General features: G+C 38.6%; 2 protein-coding genes across 7 annotated transcripts in view; both read left to right on the plus strand.

Annotated features, from left to right (window-relative positions):
- MTM1 (myotubularin 1) overlaps positions 1-4,611 on the plus strand; it is a 40,968-nt gene extending 36,357 nt beyond the window's left edge. For 2 of the 3 annotated variants that reach the window (XM_061358000.1, XM_061358002.1), the window contains 2 exons: positions 178-354; positions 2,587-4,611. In XM_061358000.1, the coding sequence (XP_061213984.1) occupies positions 178-354; positions 2,587-2,754 (345 nt within the window). In that variant the 3' untranslated portion in view covers positions 2,755-4,611. The remainder of the gene's footprint in view (positions 1-177; positions 355-2,586) is intronic. The other variant, XM_061358001.1, reaches the window with a different exon arrangement.
- Positions 4,612-5,953: 1,342 nt separating this feature from the next.
- The window catches only part of MTMR1 (myotubularin related protein 1), a 41,665-nt gene continuing 33,824 nt past the window's right edge, over positions 5,954-13,794 (plus strand). For 2 of the 4 annotated variants that reach the window (XM_061357996.1, XM_061357998.1), the window contains exons 1-3: positions 5,954-6,142; positions 8,851-8,956; positions 11,645-11,668. In XM_061357996.1, coding sequence (XP_061213980.1) covers positions 6,015-6,142; positions 8,851-8,956; positions 11,645-11,668 — 258 coding nt within the window. In that variant the 5' untranslated portion in view covers positions 5,954-6,014. The remainder of the gene's footprint in view (positions 6,143-8,850; positions 8,957-11,644; positions 11,669-13,794) is intronic. The other 2 variants (XM_061357997.1, XM_061357999.1) reach the window with 1 other exon arrangement.

Here is a 13,794-nt window from a genome sequence, read left to right on the forward strand (position 1 = left end):
TTACTAAAAGACTTCTCAAGCACTGGGCTTGGAATGTTTCCGGTACAGTAACTTAGTATAGTAACTTACAATAACTTATGCTTCTAAATAAATCAGAACTGTATTGATTTTTAGAATGTAACCATGGCTTCTGTGATGGATTTTGTGTAAATATTTACTGTTTTTATTTTATTTTAGAAAGTGACTGAGAAAACCTTGTCATTATGGTCTTTGATAAACAGTGAAAAATCTAAGTACACCAATCCTTTCTACACTAAAGAACTAAATCGAGCACTCTATCCGGTAGCCAGTATGCGTCACTTAGAGCTCTGGGTGAATTACTACATCAGGTGGAACCCAAGAATTCGGCAACAAGTAAGTAAATTCTCTACAATGTACAAAATGCTTTTAGCCTTTGGAAATAGGGTTTTGTGTCATAACTGACTTGTAGAATAGTCCTGTAATCTGTTCAGGTTTTTATTATATTTTTTAAAGATGGAGGAAAAGGTGAAAATTATTATTTCACAAGTCATTCTCAAGCTCCTTCTAGGCCCTTGTCTTGGGAACTGGGCTTGGGAAGCATATTTTAAGGGCATTTGGTGATACTGAAGGGTGAATGACAACCCTTAGAAATAGGGCTTACTGATCCCTGAACAGTTGAGTATTAGCATCACAAACACATGTAGTCGCATTTGCTTAAATCTTTCTCCTTTTTTCTCAGAGAGCCTATGAAGTATTCTACAAACTAAGATGACCTATTGTGTCCTTTTTCTTTCTGTTATCTGTATTGGTGGCTTATGGCAAGATATTTTTTTATGTAACTTTAATGACCCAACATTGTTTACACTGTGTAACAGTTGGATAAAAGCTGTTATTGAAAATTATACAAGTGGATCAGATCAGAAGCTCAGGCAAGCTTTTATCAAATTACACATAGTTCAGTTCTGTGCTTTTAATGTTTAATATATGGATACGCAATGTTTGTTACAAACTTGCTAGAAATTTCAGCAATGTGGCACATAGTGCATAGAGATTTGTCTTTCTTAACAAGTTGTGGAGTTTTGAGTAGGAGAAAACGGAGGAGCATATTCGTTGACAGAAGCAGTCTTCATAATGTAGCCCCTGGAATGAATCAGTTTTCAAGCAGTGCACTTCCTTTGGTGCAGCTGATCAGCATTATTTACAACAGGAGGCTGCAATTTGCTGTGTTTTCTTACAAATATGTTGCCAGCTTTAAAGTTTTAGTTTTAAGCTTTTGTTGCTTGCTGTGAAAAATGAGGGCATTTTGCAAAAGGTGAACCCAAAGATTTATTTGAGAAAGTGAAGGGTTATAGAGCAAGCAGATTAGCTGTAAATCTTGTTAAAAATGCACATTGCCATCATTCAGAAAAGATTTTTTTTTTGGCAGGAATTTCTTATTAGAAATGCAAACCCATGGGATAATCTTCTATTTTACTACTACTGGTCCCACATTTTCACTACTTTTATACACAAAATGCAATTTTATTTTTTTTTCTGCGCATGAAATTTGTGCTTCATCTTGACTTAAGGAACTGAATAGCTTGCATGTGGCCTGAATTGGGTCTTTTTATGACCTTTCGTAGTGCCATTACTTAAAAGCATGTTCTGCATCAGACTTAAGCATGATGAAGAGTCTGATCTGCCACTAGCCACATCGTTAACTCTACATCTCTAATCATCTTAGTAACTACATTCAGTCATTGATCCATGTTCCACAGTTGCTGTCTCTGTCAGGGTTGCATAGCGAGTGGTGCGCTTCAGAGCGTTGTTTCAGCCTGTCTTGAATCGGTGAGGCATTTACATTTGCTTCTGGAGCTATGCTGCTAGTAGCTTTTAATTACAGGCAGGTAACTGAAACAGCAGCAATTTTCTGACAGGTATATACAGCTGAGAACTTTCAGCTCTGTCTGGATTTTCCATTTGTTTCATTACTCTATCTGAAAAAGGAAGCAGTTAAAATGCTCTTTCAAGTGAAAGCTGGGGTAGTCGATTTTAAACACATTCAAGCTTGCTTGAATTAATTGAATTAATTCATTATTAATTTTTTGCGTTTATTTCACTCGTTTATTTACACAAAGTTGCGAATTTGCTATTAAAACGGCAGGAAATTTCATCAGTAAGAGAAGTTTAATCTGAAGATATGGATTCCATCTTAATCTGATTAGTGCAGCTAAAATAGTCTGTTTAACACTGTTTTTAAGGCAGACGGTGAGACATTTGATCTCTGGAATCTAAAACTTTCCAGTAAGTCAGGAAGAGCAAAACTTTTGACAAGATAGTCACACTTATCTTCCTCACACTGTTAGATATTAAGAAAATAAAATCCATATGCTCCAGGAAGTGCTGGCTGGATTTATTGAGGTGGCAAGAACTGTTTTGTGTAAAGATTTTCAGTGGATCAGAACAAGTGAAAGGCAGAGGGCTCTTGCATTATAGATGTAAACATTTCTGTTTAGCTACAACTTGTTGCATATGTTGGAAAGTACAAATACAGAGTAATGCGAGGAAAGCACAAATACTGCAGCAGCCTAACTGCGTAGAAGTAGTGGGACTGAAGTGACAAGACTAATATGGATTTCTTTCTAGCAGCCAAATCCAATGGAGCAGCGATACATGGAGCTTCTTGCGTTACGTGATGATTATATAAGGAGACTTGAAGAACTACAGATCACAAATAATTCCAAGATATCCAATTCATCAGCCTCATCGTCATCTCCCTCACAAATGGTGTCCCAAGTACAAACACATTTTTGAAGGAAATGTTGGCTTCTTCCCGTGCTGTCCTAGCAAGCGGTGCTTAATGTAGATCTATAACATAAAGAGGAAGATTTTAATGCCTTACATTAGACTCTCCTAACAAAGTATTTTAGTCTGTCTTCACTTGAGGACAACATCAAAGCAAACAAAACCAACTTCAGTTATGTGCCTTTCAGAACCTGTGGACTGGGAACATTATTAATCAGCTTCTAGTTATGGAGGGCTTCAAGAGTTATTTTGGAACGTCTGGTGCCATTGAATTTGATTGGTTTCGTTAAGAATGCTTTAATTTATTACACTGTAGGTCATCTAAGGAAATTCATGCTCAGTCTTGCATCTCATGAGTAAACCATTAATGGCAATATCCACATTAGGTAAAATTAGGTATTGTGTATTCCTTTTAGGAATACCTTTGTGGAGTTCATAAGAAAAAAATAATTTCTATTGTAAGATTTCAGAGAGAAGTGCTGAAATTTTCTGGTTACCTGAGAATTGCAGATTTTCATTTTTTGAAATAAAAATATGGAAAGGGTTTCACTGAAATGCTCCTAATGAAGAAGTTCAGATAGTTCAGTAGATGGTAAAATAAAAGCGAAACATCTATTTTTTTATAAAAAATAACCAATTTTCAAATAACAATTGTACTGGATTCTGAGAAGTCCTGTTTTGGCTAACTGTTCAGCACTAAATTATCCCTGTTGGCAATATTGGTACTTTGGATTAATACAGAGTAAAAGGGCTCTAAAGAAGGTTTATATCATTAAAAACAGACCCACAGAGACCTTGCTTAGATATCCAGCAATAGCTGTAGTATAAATGCTTGTGTTTGTCTTCTAAAAGTAATCGTGCCTGTTTAAAGGAGCTTTTATACCAAAGTAGGCAAAAATTTTCAGTTATAAATACTGTTGAAAACTTATACAGTTATAGCTTACTGTTTAATTTAACTTTTGTTCAACAGGCATATTAAGTATTTAAGGGACTTCAGTATACAAGAGTTGCATATATACACTGAACCTTCCAGTAAATTCTAGTTTAAAGCCTTCATTTCAGAGGCTTCTTGTAAACTATTAATTTGTTCCTTTCAGGGTTTTTGGGTCTTTTTTAAATAGTTTCAAAAGTAGCACAAACCCTGCTGCTTGATATTTAATTAATATTTTGCTTATTCTCAGAAGGTTAATGATATTCAGGCAATCCAGGAAATACTGCAATTCCCAATTTGTAGGGGACTCTAATATTGTTCTTTTAAAGGAGATATTTTGATTCTTGAGGCTTCTGTCATTGTAAATTATTGTACATGTGGTCAGTTTTGATCTGCAAGGTATAATAGAATTATATATAAATTAAGCTCTGTGTAATTATATATTATAGTTTATTAGAAATTATGAAAGTTTATAAAGTGTAAATATTTTGCATATGAAAACTAAATTTAAAGCTAGTTGCATAAAATAAGTTGAAATTCAGAGGACATCTGAATATTTTTAGAATGGTATTTTTTCAAAGGAATAAAAGTATACCGCCTCTTGATTAAATTCAGTAGATACACTGAGTTGCACTATTGTTTTCAGGGAAGCTAAGAGGATATGCCATGCAAGTTCTAAATATGCACGATTTATGACTTAATTTTGTCCTCTAAATTTCATTCTCCCATTAATGTTCTTCACTGTGTGTTTCCAAAATAACAATGTTGTCCCAAAATCTTGACTTGATAAGGTAAATGAGATGCATTATATCAGATAAATGAAGAAGGATACTCAATTGTTCATGTTATATTTACATTTTGAAAGCTATGCATACTCTGGTATATTTGCCTTCTCTTTACTTGTGGTTTATAAAAAAAAGCTATTTTTGCTAGAATATTTGAAGTTTCTGTATTTGAGTTGAACATATTGGGGACATCTCTGAGCAGTGTGGAGAAGTTCCAAAAGTCTAGCTGTTTTACTGTGTAAACACTACATGTTAACCTGCTTCATTTGGGAGAGTTTAATATGGAAAGGATCTTTTTGCACTTATTACATATATACCATTCTTCATATTACTGCTTCAGTTGAATTTCAGTCTTTGAAGCTCTCTTAACAGGTCTGTGTGGGCTTGGATTTTATTTTTTCCATTCAACAGATACTTGTTTTAATTCTGTTTTTTACATGGCAATGGTAGGCAAACGTAGGTGTGTTTTTTAATACAGTACTTTCTGGAAGATACTAGTTTAAAGTTGTGAATGTCAGCATACAAACTGATTTATGTTAAACAGGAAGCTCTTCTTCCCTTGTGTGCATGATCTGAGCTGTGACTGTACATGTTGGGCATTGCGTGGTGCCTCCATTCCTTTGGACCATCCATCCCCTGCAGCCAACAGCAAGCCTGGGTCAATGAATGAAGGAGTTCCAGGTGCCGTGTGCCTTTCCTGGAGGGGTAAAAGAGCAGGGATGTAAACATCAGCAGCTCTAAGTGCTTCATGTCCCATTTGAAATGTCTGTCTCGGAATGCTGGTTTGTTTTTTTTCCTTTCTGTGTTTGTACTTTCATGGACCTGAGTAGATAAACTTTATAAATAACTGAAGCCCACCACACAAACGAGGCTCTGTGTTGGATGCCTTCTTTATTTGCTTTTCCCTTATCCTCCCCCCCTCCCCCCCAGCATTACTGTTATGGGTATCCCTTAGAACTAATTTGTGTACTACCTCCTTTTGATGTATTTTTCTAACGCTGCCTTGAGTTCAGTTGTTGCCTCGCAGTGAGCATTTTGTCATGCTGGAGGAAGCAGCCTCTCCTACCTGGCCAGTACTCTCCCTTGGTGACCATGCCCCTGGAGACCGCAGCACTGCGCCGGAGCCGGGTGTGACTTGTGAAGTGACTTTGGGGCGTTGAGGGGGAGAGTTATCTGCGTCTGCCATGTACGTGTGTGAGCAGAGAAGCAATAAACATGATGTCAGTTTCAAACCCTTTGCTTCTGACAGGCAGTTTTCCATGGCACGCGGTCCATGCCTGCCCGGGCTAGTGCCGAAGGGGCCCCCCTCGGCCTCCCCTCAGCCCCGGCCCGGCCTTCCCCCGCCGCGCGGGGCCGCTGCCCGCCTTCGCGGCGGCGCGGAGGCCTGTGGGTAAGCCCAGCCGCCAGGTGACAGCTCTCGGCCGCCGGCGGGGCCCGAGCGGGCCGGGCTGAGGCGCCAGGGCCGGGCCGGGCGGTGGAGCGGGGCGGGGAACGAGGAGGGGCGGCAGCCCTCCATCCCGGCGGCGCAGTGAGCCCCGCCGGCGGCCGGAAACATGGAGCGGGCGGCAGCGGCGGCTGGGCCGGCGGTGGAGGGCGGCGGCGTGAACCGGCGAGCCGTGCGGGCGGCGAGCGCGGCGGCAGGGGCAGGGTCGCGGCAGCCCAGCACGGAGACTCTGGACAGGTGAGCGCAGCCGGCGGGAGAAGGCGACTCCGCTTCCCGCGCTCGGTGCGGGGCGCCGCGGCCTTCCCTCCGTGGAGGGCGCCCCTCGGCCCGCACCCCGGCGCAGCGCGGCCCCCGGCCATGGGGCAGGCTCTCCCCGCTTCTCCGTGCCCTGAAACCGGCCTGGAAGCGGGCGCGGAGCCTGAGGGACTTAAATCTGGGAGCTCACTCCAGTGCGCGCGGGCTGACGGTGGATTGTCCCCGGCTGGGAACCGGCCGTTGTCAAAGTTTCCTGCTCGCGGTTGAGTGTTTTTCATCATTATCGTCATCGATGGTTCGGCAGAGGCCGGGGCTGCAGGGCGGAGCTCGGGCCGGGTGTTTTGGGGCAGTGCGTAGCAGTTCTCAGCCTTTAAGCGTTTATTCCCGATTTTATTGTTCATTTATTTCCTATGCACGCCTGTATTTCCCCTGCAGCGGTGTAACTGACTTACCGTCGGTGCGTGTGGTGGCTCTGTGCCTGGTGCCGCCGGTGCAGGTGCTCCGGTTTCACACTGAGGCTGGACCTGGCCAGGTGTTGTCACATCTGCCTGTGCACTCACCGGCACGGTACCTCCTTCCTTTAGAAGGTTCCAGCTGGCGGCAAACTACAGAGCTGAGGTCAAAAATCCTTAAACAAGGAGTAGAAACTAGCAGAAGCTTCACCCAGATGAAAAAAAAAAGAAAAAACACTGTATGTAAGAATCACTGCCCAGTTGCAGTCTCCATAATCTCTCTGTATTAGGAGCAATCTGGAATTTTACATTGTTCTAGTGAATGTGGAAATCAAATGTCCATTTTCTGTCACTGAAACTCACAAGTTTGTATTTCTTAATAATGCACATTCTTATCATAGTTCCCTTGTTTCTTCTCCTCATCTTGTTCTACTCTGGAAAAGTTATAATGTCCATTTTTCATACAATTTACTTATTTGCCAGTATGGTTGTACCAGGCTGTGCTAATGTGCATGACCTCAGGTGAGACAGAATGAAAAGACGTGTGCTGGTATTTGACCTGCTTGACACATGGTGATAAGTCACAGCTATGTTCAGTATCCTAAGGTTCACTGATACATCCTCAGACACTGTTTGTAGGAGATGGAGCTGCCTTGACGTTTTTTCCTCCTGTTGTTGTCTTTGTTGATGTAGTGATACCTGATGAAGATAAGCCATAGAAAAATAAATCCTTTTCTTGATTGACAAGTAAATGCGTATTTGGAAACAAACTTAGGTAAACCCTAGGAAGATGTACTAGAAATTAAGGGATGTGAGAGAAGGAGAAATGGATGGATCAGAAAAGGTATATTGCAGGTTAGCTCATGCACTCTTATTACAAAACTGCAGTGAAAAGTTTCCTTAGGTTAATCTGGATTCAGGTTTAGCACTAACCTGACAGTTGCCTTCATTGTTCGAGCAGGAATACCATAGATGTGTTTTAGTTGCAAAACAACATTTTGTGATCTGGTGCCCTGTAGAATCTTGCAGGTGGAGAGAAAGCTACAAAAATGTATGAGATCTGAAAGAACTTTCATGTCAGTTATTGCATGCAGCTTCACCTTGTGTCTACCTATACTAGCAGAGTCAATGTGTGGAAAGACCTCTTGGTAAGGTGAATTGGTCATCTTATTGTGAGTATCCCACCCTCTTATTGTCCAGGTCCTGGTGCACCTATTGGGTGCTGAGTATGCGCTGACTTTGGTGTCACTGGATACTCACAGAATCCCAAGCTGGTTTATGAATGAATTCTAAAAATGAATTAACATTTTCTTTCTGTATTTGACTTCCAAATAAGCATTAAATCTGTCGAAGAGCCCAGATTAACTGTTCGAAGAACTGGCACTTAGCTAAGCTTGTGGCTGCCCCAGCACTCAGGGAACAGTTCCCTCTGGCATTCCCAGTTTTCCGTCAGATACTGGTGTTTCTTGAAGCAGACCTAGTGCATTTCAAAGTGGCTGGCAATAAACTGTAGTTGCTTCTTGCTCTCAATACTATGTTATTTGTGAGTAGCACTAGTTCAGGAGGCTGTTCTCAAGACCATCATCCTGGGTTTAGTGCTATTCTGCTGTTCAGATGCTTTGTCCCTAAAGGGTTCTTATAAACATGGTGTGCTGCAGAATTCCTTACTGTGGCATGGGAAGGCCTGTCTGAAGATTATTCAGAGATTATTTTATGAGTAGGAAAAAAAATGCCTAACTAGAAGTTACACATTAGAAAACATGTATTTTCTACATTTAATATTGATATAGAATACAACACTAACTTAGTTGAAATTTTTAAATACTAGCATGGGGTAATTTAATTTTGAGGATTTACTGAATAACCAGGAAATCAGGAAAGTGTAAGGAGTTTCCTATTACTTGACCAAATTCATTCAATGGATGGCTTTGAGAAAAAAAATCTGTGAATGATGACAAAAATTACACTGGATAAGGGAACCAACATTTTTAGAAGTTCCTAGGACCCTATCCTTGCTTTTAACCTACTGGCAGCTCAACATCTCTGATAAAATCTAGTAAAATTCTCTTCCCTGATTTGATCAGCCAAACAGTTGCATTCTGCCTATAAAGCAAGCTACTTTTCATGATATTAGTGATCATTTATGGTCTTGTTTTCTGGATGTGCTCAGTTGCTTTGCTGTTCTCAATATATGTTTTGAATTACTGCTAACTGATTTGAAATATTCTGGTTTTGCAGCCCAACTGGATCCCATGTGGAATGGTGTAAACAGCTGATAGCTGCGACCATTTCTAGTCAGATTTCTGGGTCTGTCCCATCAGAAGGCATGTCCAGGGACTACAGGGTAAGTGACTTGCAGAATGCATTGATTTATTTAAGAGAAAAGAGTGAATGATCAGGAAAATCTTTGCTACCTTGATTATCAGGTGGTAAGTACTTAAGCTGTCACTGAATGTTTCAGAACTAGAAACATCTCACTATGTGTAGGAGTCTTTTGAATCTGCTTTGTGTTTCTCTCTGTATTTAGAATAGTGGCATTGAAGTCTGTGGAATAAAAATTGAGAGGTGAAAGGGAAATTAAAAGCCAATGTTTTGAATAAAATGCCAAAAGTGATTTCTCTTTTCTTTTGATTACTACATTTAATAAAAAAATAGTAAATTAATAGTTAAAGGTTTGAAAGTGTTTCTAGTGTGTGTCATTCAGAGTACAGAATTGAGCTTTCCAGATTTCACAATAAAGAACACAGATGTCTTTGTTACCATGTAAAGGGCAGAAATTACTATTATTTTTCATTGGGTTTCACCAGAGAAGGTTTAGCACCAAACAAACAAACAAAAAATCACGTTTTTCGTTCCCTCCTAGCAACATTTTTATCACAAAGGTAATGATTGCATAGTATGGTTTACCTGTTAGGTTCTATTACGCTTTTTTTACCCCAGTTCCTTCACGTTCATTTGCTGTTTCCTATATGTAGCCAGCCAACTGAATATCAGGAGTGGAACATATGCAGTTTTCCTTCTCTTACAAATTGACAGAAGTCAGCTTTGTTTCAAGTCTCTTTCAGAAACCCAGGCTTCAGCTATCTAGATCCTTTTTTCTTTCCAGATTTGAAATGCTCTCATGGTCTTTATTTAAAATGGCCAAGTGAAGATTTTTATCTTTTTGTTTATTGCTTGTTTTTTATTAGATTTTAAATTATTTTCTAACATGCTTTGTGATTTATTAAGTTTGTTGTGCAGAACCAGTGTATTTTAGATTCTGTGACAGAAAGTCAGGTTCAGCCCAGGCCTGAAGATGAATCCACAAAATGTTTTTTGGCTGTAGCCTACTTAAAAATTCACCTTCACAGAGTTTCACACTATTGGCACAGTCAGCAGTTTATGCTTATAAGAAAGTGTAGCTCTTCCATACTATGGCAGCTGAATTGCAGATGCTTACTTTCGGTCAAGGCTAACATCTTTGCTGAAACATTGTGGGAAGCCTTGCATAACAGCTGTCAATGTTGTATTTGCCCTGTAGATCAAGGATTTCATTTTAGTAAAATCCAAGTATGTAAGCTTGGTGTTCAGTTTTAATCTCTGAGTTAGAACACATGCCTCTGGTATAAAGAGCACTTTTGAATTCTAAGTAACATCCTTCTCTATACCAAAGTCCTCTTGGGCGTTATTTAACAGGAATAAGTCTTTCAAGACCTAATTAAATTCTACATCATTCTCTTTCATAAAATGAAATAAGAAAAAACAAACCTGGTAGTATTCAGAATTTGGTGTATAAATTGTATTTGGCATCGTTGCATTGCAGTGATTTGGAATCCCATATTTGTGTATAACATGATGGAATTTTTTATCCTAGAATACCTTTAGTTACATTCAGGCCTAGTATCTTGTGAACTGGTGTCCATGCTTTAGGAGAAGGTTTCCTTTGCGCTTATCTTCTGCAAGAGTTAGTTGCTTAGTCAGTACCACTGGCAGGCTGGGTTTATTCATTATTAATGTGGAATTCACGTGTAAAAGGTAATGCCCATTTATAACTCAGTTTTCCTTTGAGACATCTTTCTCTTTTGATGTTCACTGATCAATTTTCTGGGTATTCATTACCTTTGTTTACCTTGAATTGCTGCATTTAGAGACTCTTACAACAACACAGAACATTCAGGTAGGGCCAGATGTGTGTGTGTTTCTGGAACTGGTTCAGGCAGTTCTGTTGCTTTCTGCTGGATTTACCAGGAACTCACAGCTTTATCCATTCTTTCATCTTTTTCTTTTTTTTTTTTTTTATGTTTCAATCAATATGTTTCAAAAACCAGGCAAATATATCAATTCTTGTATCTAGTGGTGTTACACATGTTACTTTGTTTAACCTTCCTTATCAGAATGTAATTTAGGGGAGAGTGAAGATACAAGCAAAGGGGCTGCAAATGAAATGGTCAAAACTGGAGAGCACCAAGCAAGCTCTTGCTTGCTAAACCCTTCAGCAGCATGATTTCGCTGAGCTCTGCTGTGTATGTCTTCTCTGACATAATCTCTGCCTGGAGAGTATTCTTCAATGAGGGGTTCATGTAAATGAAAATTACTTAGATTATAGTAGCTGAGCATAGACACCTTCAGAAATAAGTTGAGAAGAGCTGATGCTTCCTTGTTTTGCCATTTGAATCTAAATGATTGTACTTGTACTTGATTGTACTTCAAGGTTGCTATTGCAAGCTCATTGTCTTCCACCTAGGATTACCAGGCTCTTTCTTCTCTTCTCACAGTATTGCGTTGTAACTGGATAAAATAGTGATTAGTAATAAAAGTTTCAAAAGAACTTGGCATTTGTTGCATCACTAAAATGAAGTGGCAAGATTGTTTGTAGACCAAAACAATTCTGCAAATGAGAGCTACTAGATCTGTTTCATTCTTTCAAAATCCAGCTATAATTAAAATGTTTGGAAGCAAGGTTCTTCTGAAAAATCTGATGAACTTAAATGATATATTTAACAAATCAAATCTGTGTGATTTGTTGGATAACCTTTTATATTTTAACTAACAGGTGTACAGGAGGCCTGTTATACGGGTAAGATTACCTTTGGCTAACAGTAAAACGGCCTCCTACCTGTTTGTCTTTTGTGCTGTGTGAGATCTTGGTGTGTCAAGCGTTCTTCTTTACTTCATTAATGGTTTTTATGAACCAGTCAGACCATTTTGCTATGCAGTGCAAGAGCTTCTTTGCCATAGAAATGCTTTATATACATTACAATGTTTTCATGAGCAATAAAAGTCAATGTGTAAGAGAGCAGTATTTTTAAATTATGTTTTGAATGTGTAACACTAACTTCAGTTTTATTACATTAATTTTGACAAAATGGATGCTTGCAGCTGAGGCTTACATGCTTCGGACTACAGAGTGCTGTGTTAGCAGCTCTAACGTGTTATCTATGCTAAAGAATATTAGTGGTAAAAGCATTATGTCTTTGTCTATCATATTTAAATAAGATACCAATTCTTGCTTGCCTTTGTACCTGTTTTGCTTTAATTGTTACCACCCTTATAATACAATCGAAAGTTAAGTTTGAACTTAGACACGAATGCAGTGACTTGCATCTTTTTAATAATTTTGAAACTGGGTCTTGCCTATTGTTCACTGGAGAGAGAAAAAGGACATGCCTTGTTTTCCTGTCCTTCTCTCTTAGTAACATTTATGGAGTGGGAAATGATCTGGATAGTGTTCTGACATTGTTCATGAAATGTGTCTAACACTTATATTCAAACAAAGACCTCTTGTTCCATCTCAAACCAAGAGATGAAGTCTGAATGATTTCTTTTTCTCTTCTGTTGTTTACATATTTGAAAATGATGTGTTTAGTGCAATCATACAAACATACAAGTTGATTCTTTATTTTATTTTTAAATAGAAATAATTGGTCTGGGTTGAGTAACAAAAATTGATTGTTTTCATTCTGTTTTTTCATAGTTCTTTGTAAAGGCTTTTGTCTTTGAAGGGTCTGCTATGCTTCTTTATCTTTCATTTATTTAAAATCTTCTGGTGTAATTGCCGGTTGTCTTTCTGGTTTTCTTCCAGAGATCACAATATCTGCTTTGCTTTAATTTCAGAAACGAGGTTTTTATGATTTGAAATTTAAGTAATTTCTATGGAACAGTATTCCACCAAAACATAAATGTTAGGAGTTCTTTATAATTTTAAAAGATTTTTTAGTTAATTTCTAAACTCTTGTAGAGTTCAAATTATCTGAAGATATCTGTAGGCCTGCCTTCAAATTTTCCTTTTTTTTTAGAGGTTCTGTAGAAAGAAAAATTGACTTTAGCAAACATTTGTAAATTTCGACTGAGGCTAGTTTTGCCGTCTATCAAGTGAGAAGTTCTTTGCATCTGAAGGGGGAATAATAGACTATCATGAGTACAACCTCTCTCCAGTTAATAAACAAGACAGAAGACCAATTTTGGCTGAATATATTAAAACAATTCCTTCATATGACCCTATGACCTGTGACTCTCTGGAGTACACAAGGACCTTACATTTATTAAAGAGATTTAATTAATATTCAGGATTTCCTGACAACATGATGCCAAATTGACACAAAAATGTGAATTGTTTGCATATTTTGCTATGAAGAATAATTTTGGGTAAATTTACTAGATTTTCAGCAACAACACAGAAGTTGCTGGAAGTATATGTGAAACCATGAAACTGGAAGTTCAATTAAAACATGTTTTGTACAGTGGAGCATTTTCTAATTTGTTGAGATACTTTTCTTTGATGTCAACCTATGTTTTCCTTAAAAGATTGCATGAGTTTTCCCTTAATGCTACAATTGCAAGCTGTACTCAGTTTCTTCTATTGATAAGCATGTGGCATACTTTGAATTCAGTTTCTTCACTATGAGGTTGTTTGTCTTAAAAAGACAGTACATGCTTTTATGTTCTTACCTACCAGCACTGACTCTTTGGTGAAAAAGGGAGTGTATTTTTCTTTTTGTGCTGTGCCAAATAACATCAAAAGGATAGTGCTAACAGCTTGGATTCCTTTCTGTGGAAAGCAGTCTGTGCCAGGAGTAGAAGATTTTGAATAGCTAAACTCGAGTTAAAGTATATGCTGTCTTTTTAAGGAAAGTAAAAAAAGGGAAAAAGGAAAGAAAAGATTCTGTCCTTTCACCTGTTGTCTGCATGTTTTTTCCTGTTACT

This window comes from Neopsephotus bourkii, unplaced genomic scaffold (genome assembly GCF_033783945.1).
Source record: "Neopsephotus bourkii isolate Nb327-2 ecotype Australia unplaced genomic scaffold, CSIRO-AGI_Nbou_v1 NB_936, whole genome shotgun sequence".
Lineage (NCBI taxonomy): Eukaryota > Metazoa > Chordata > Aves > Psittaciformes > Psittacidae > Neopsephotus > Neopsephotus bourkii.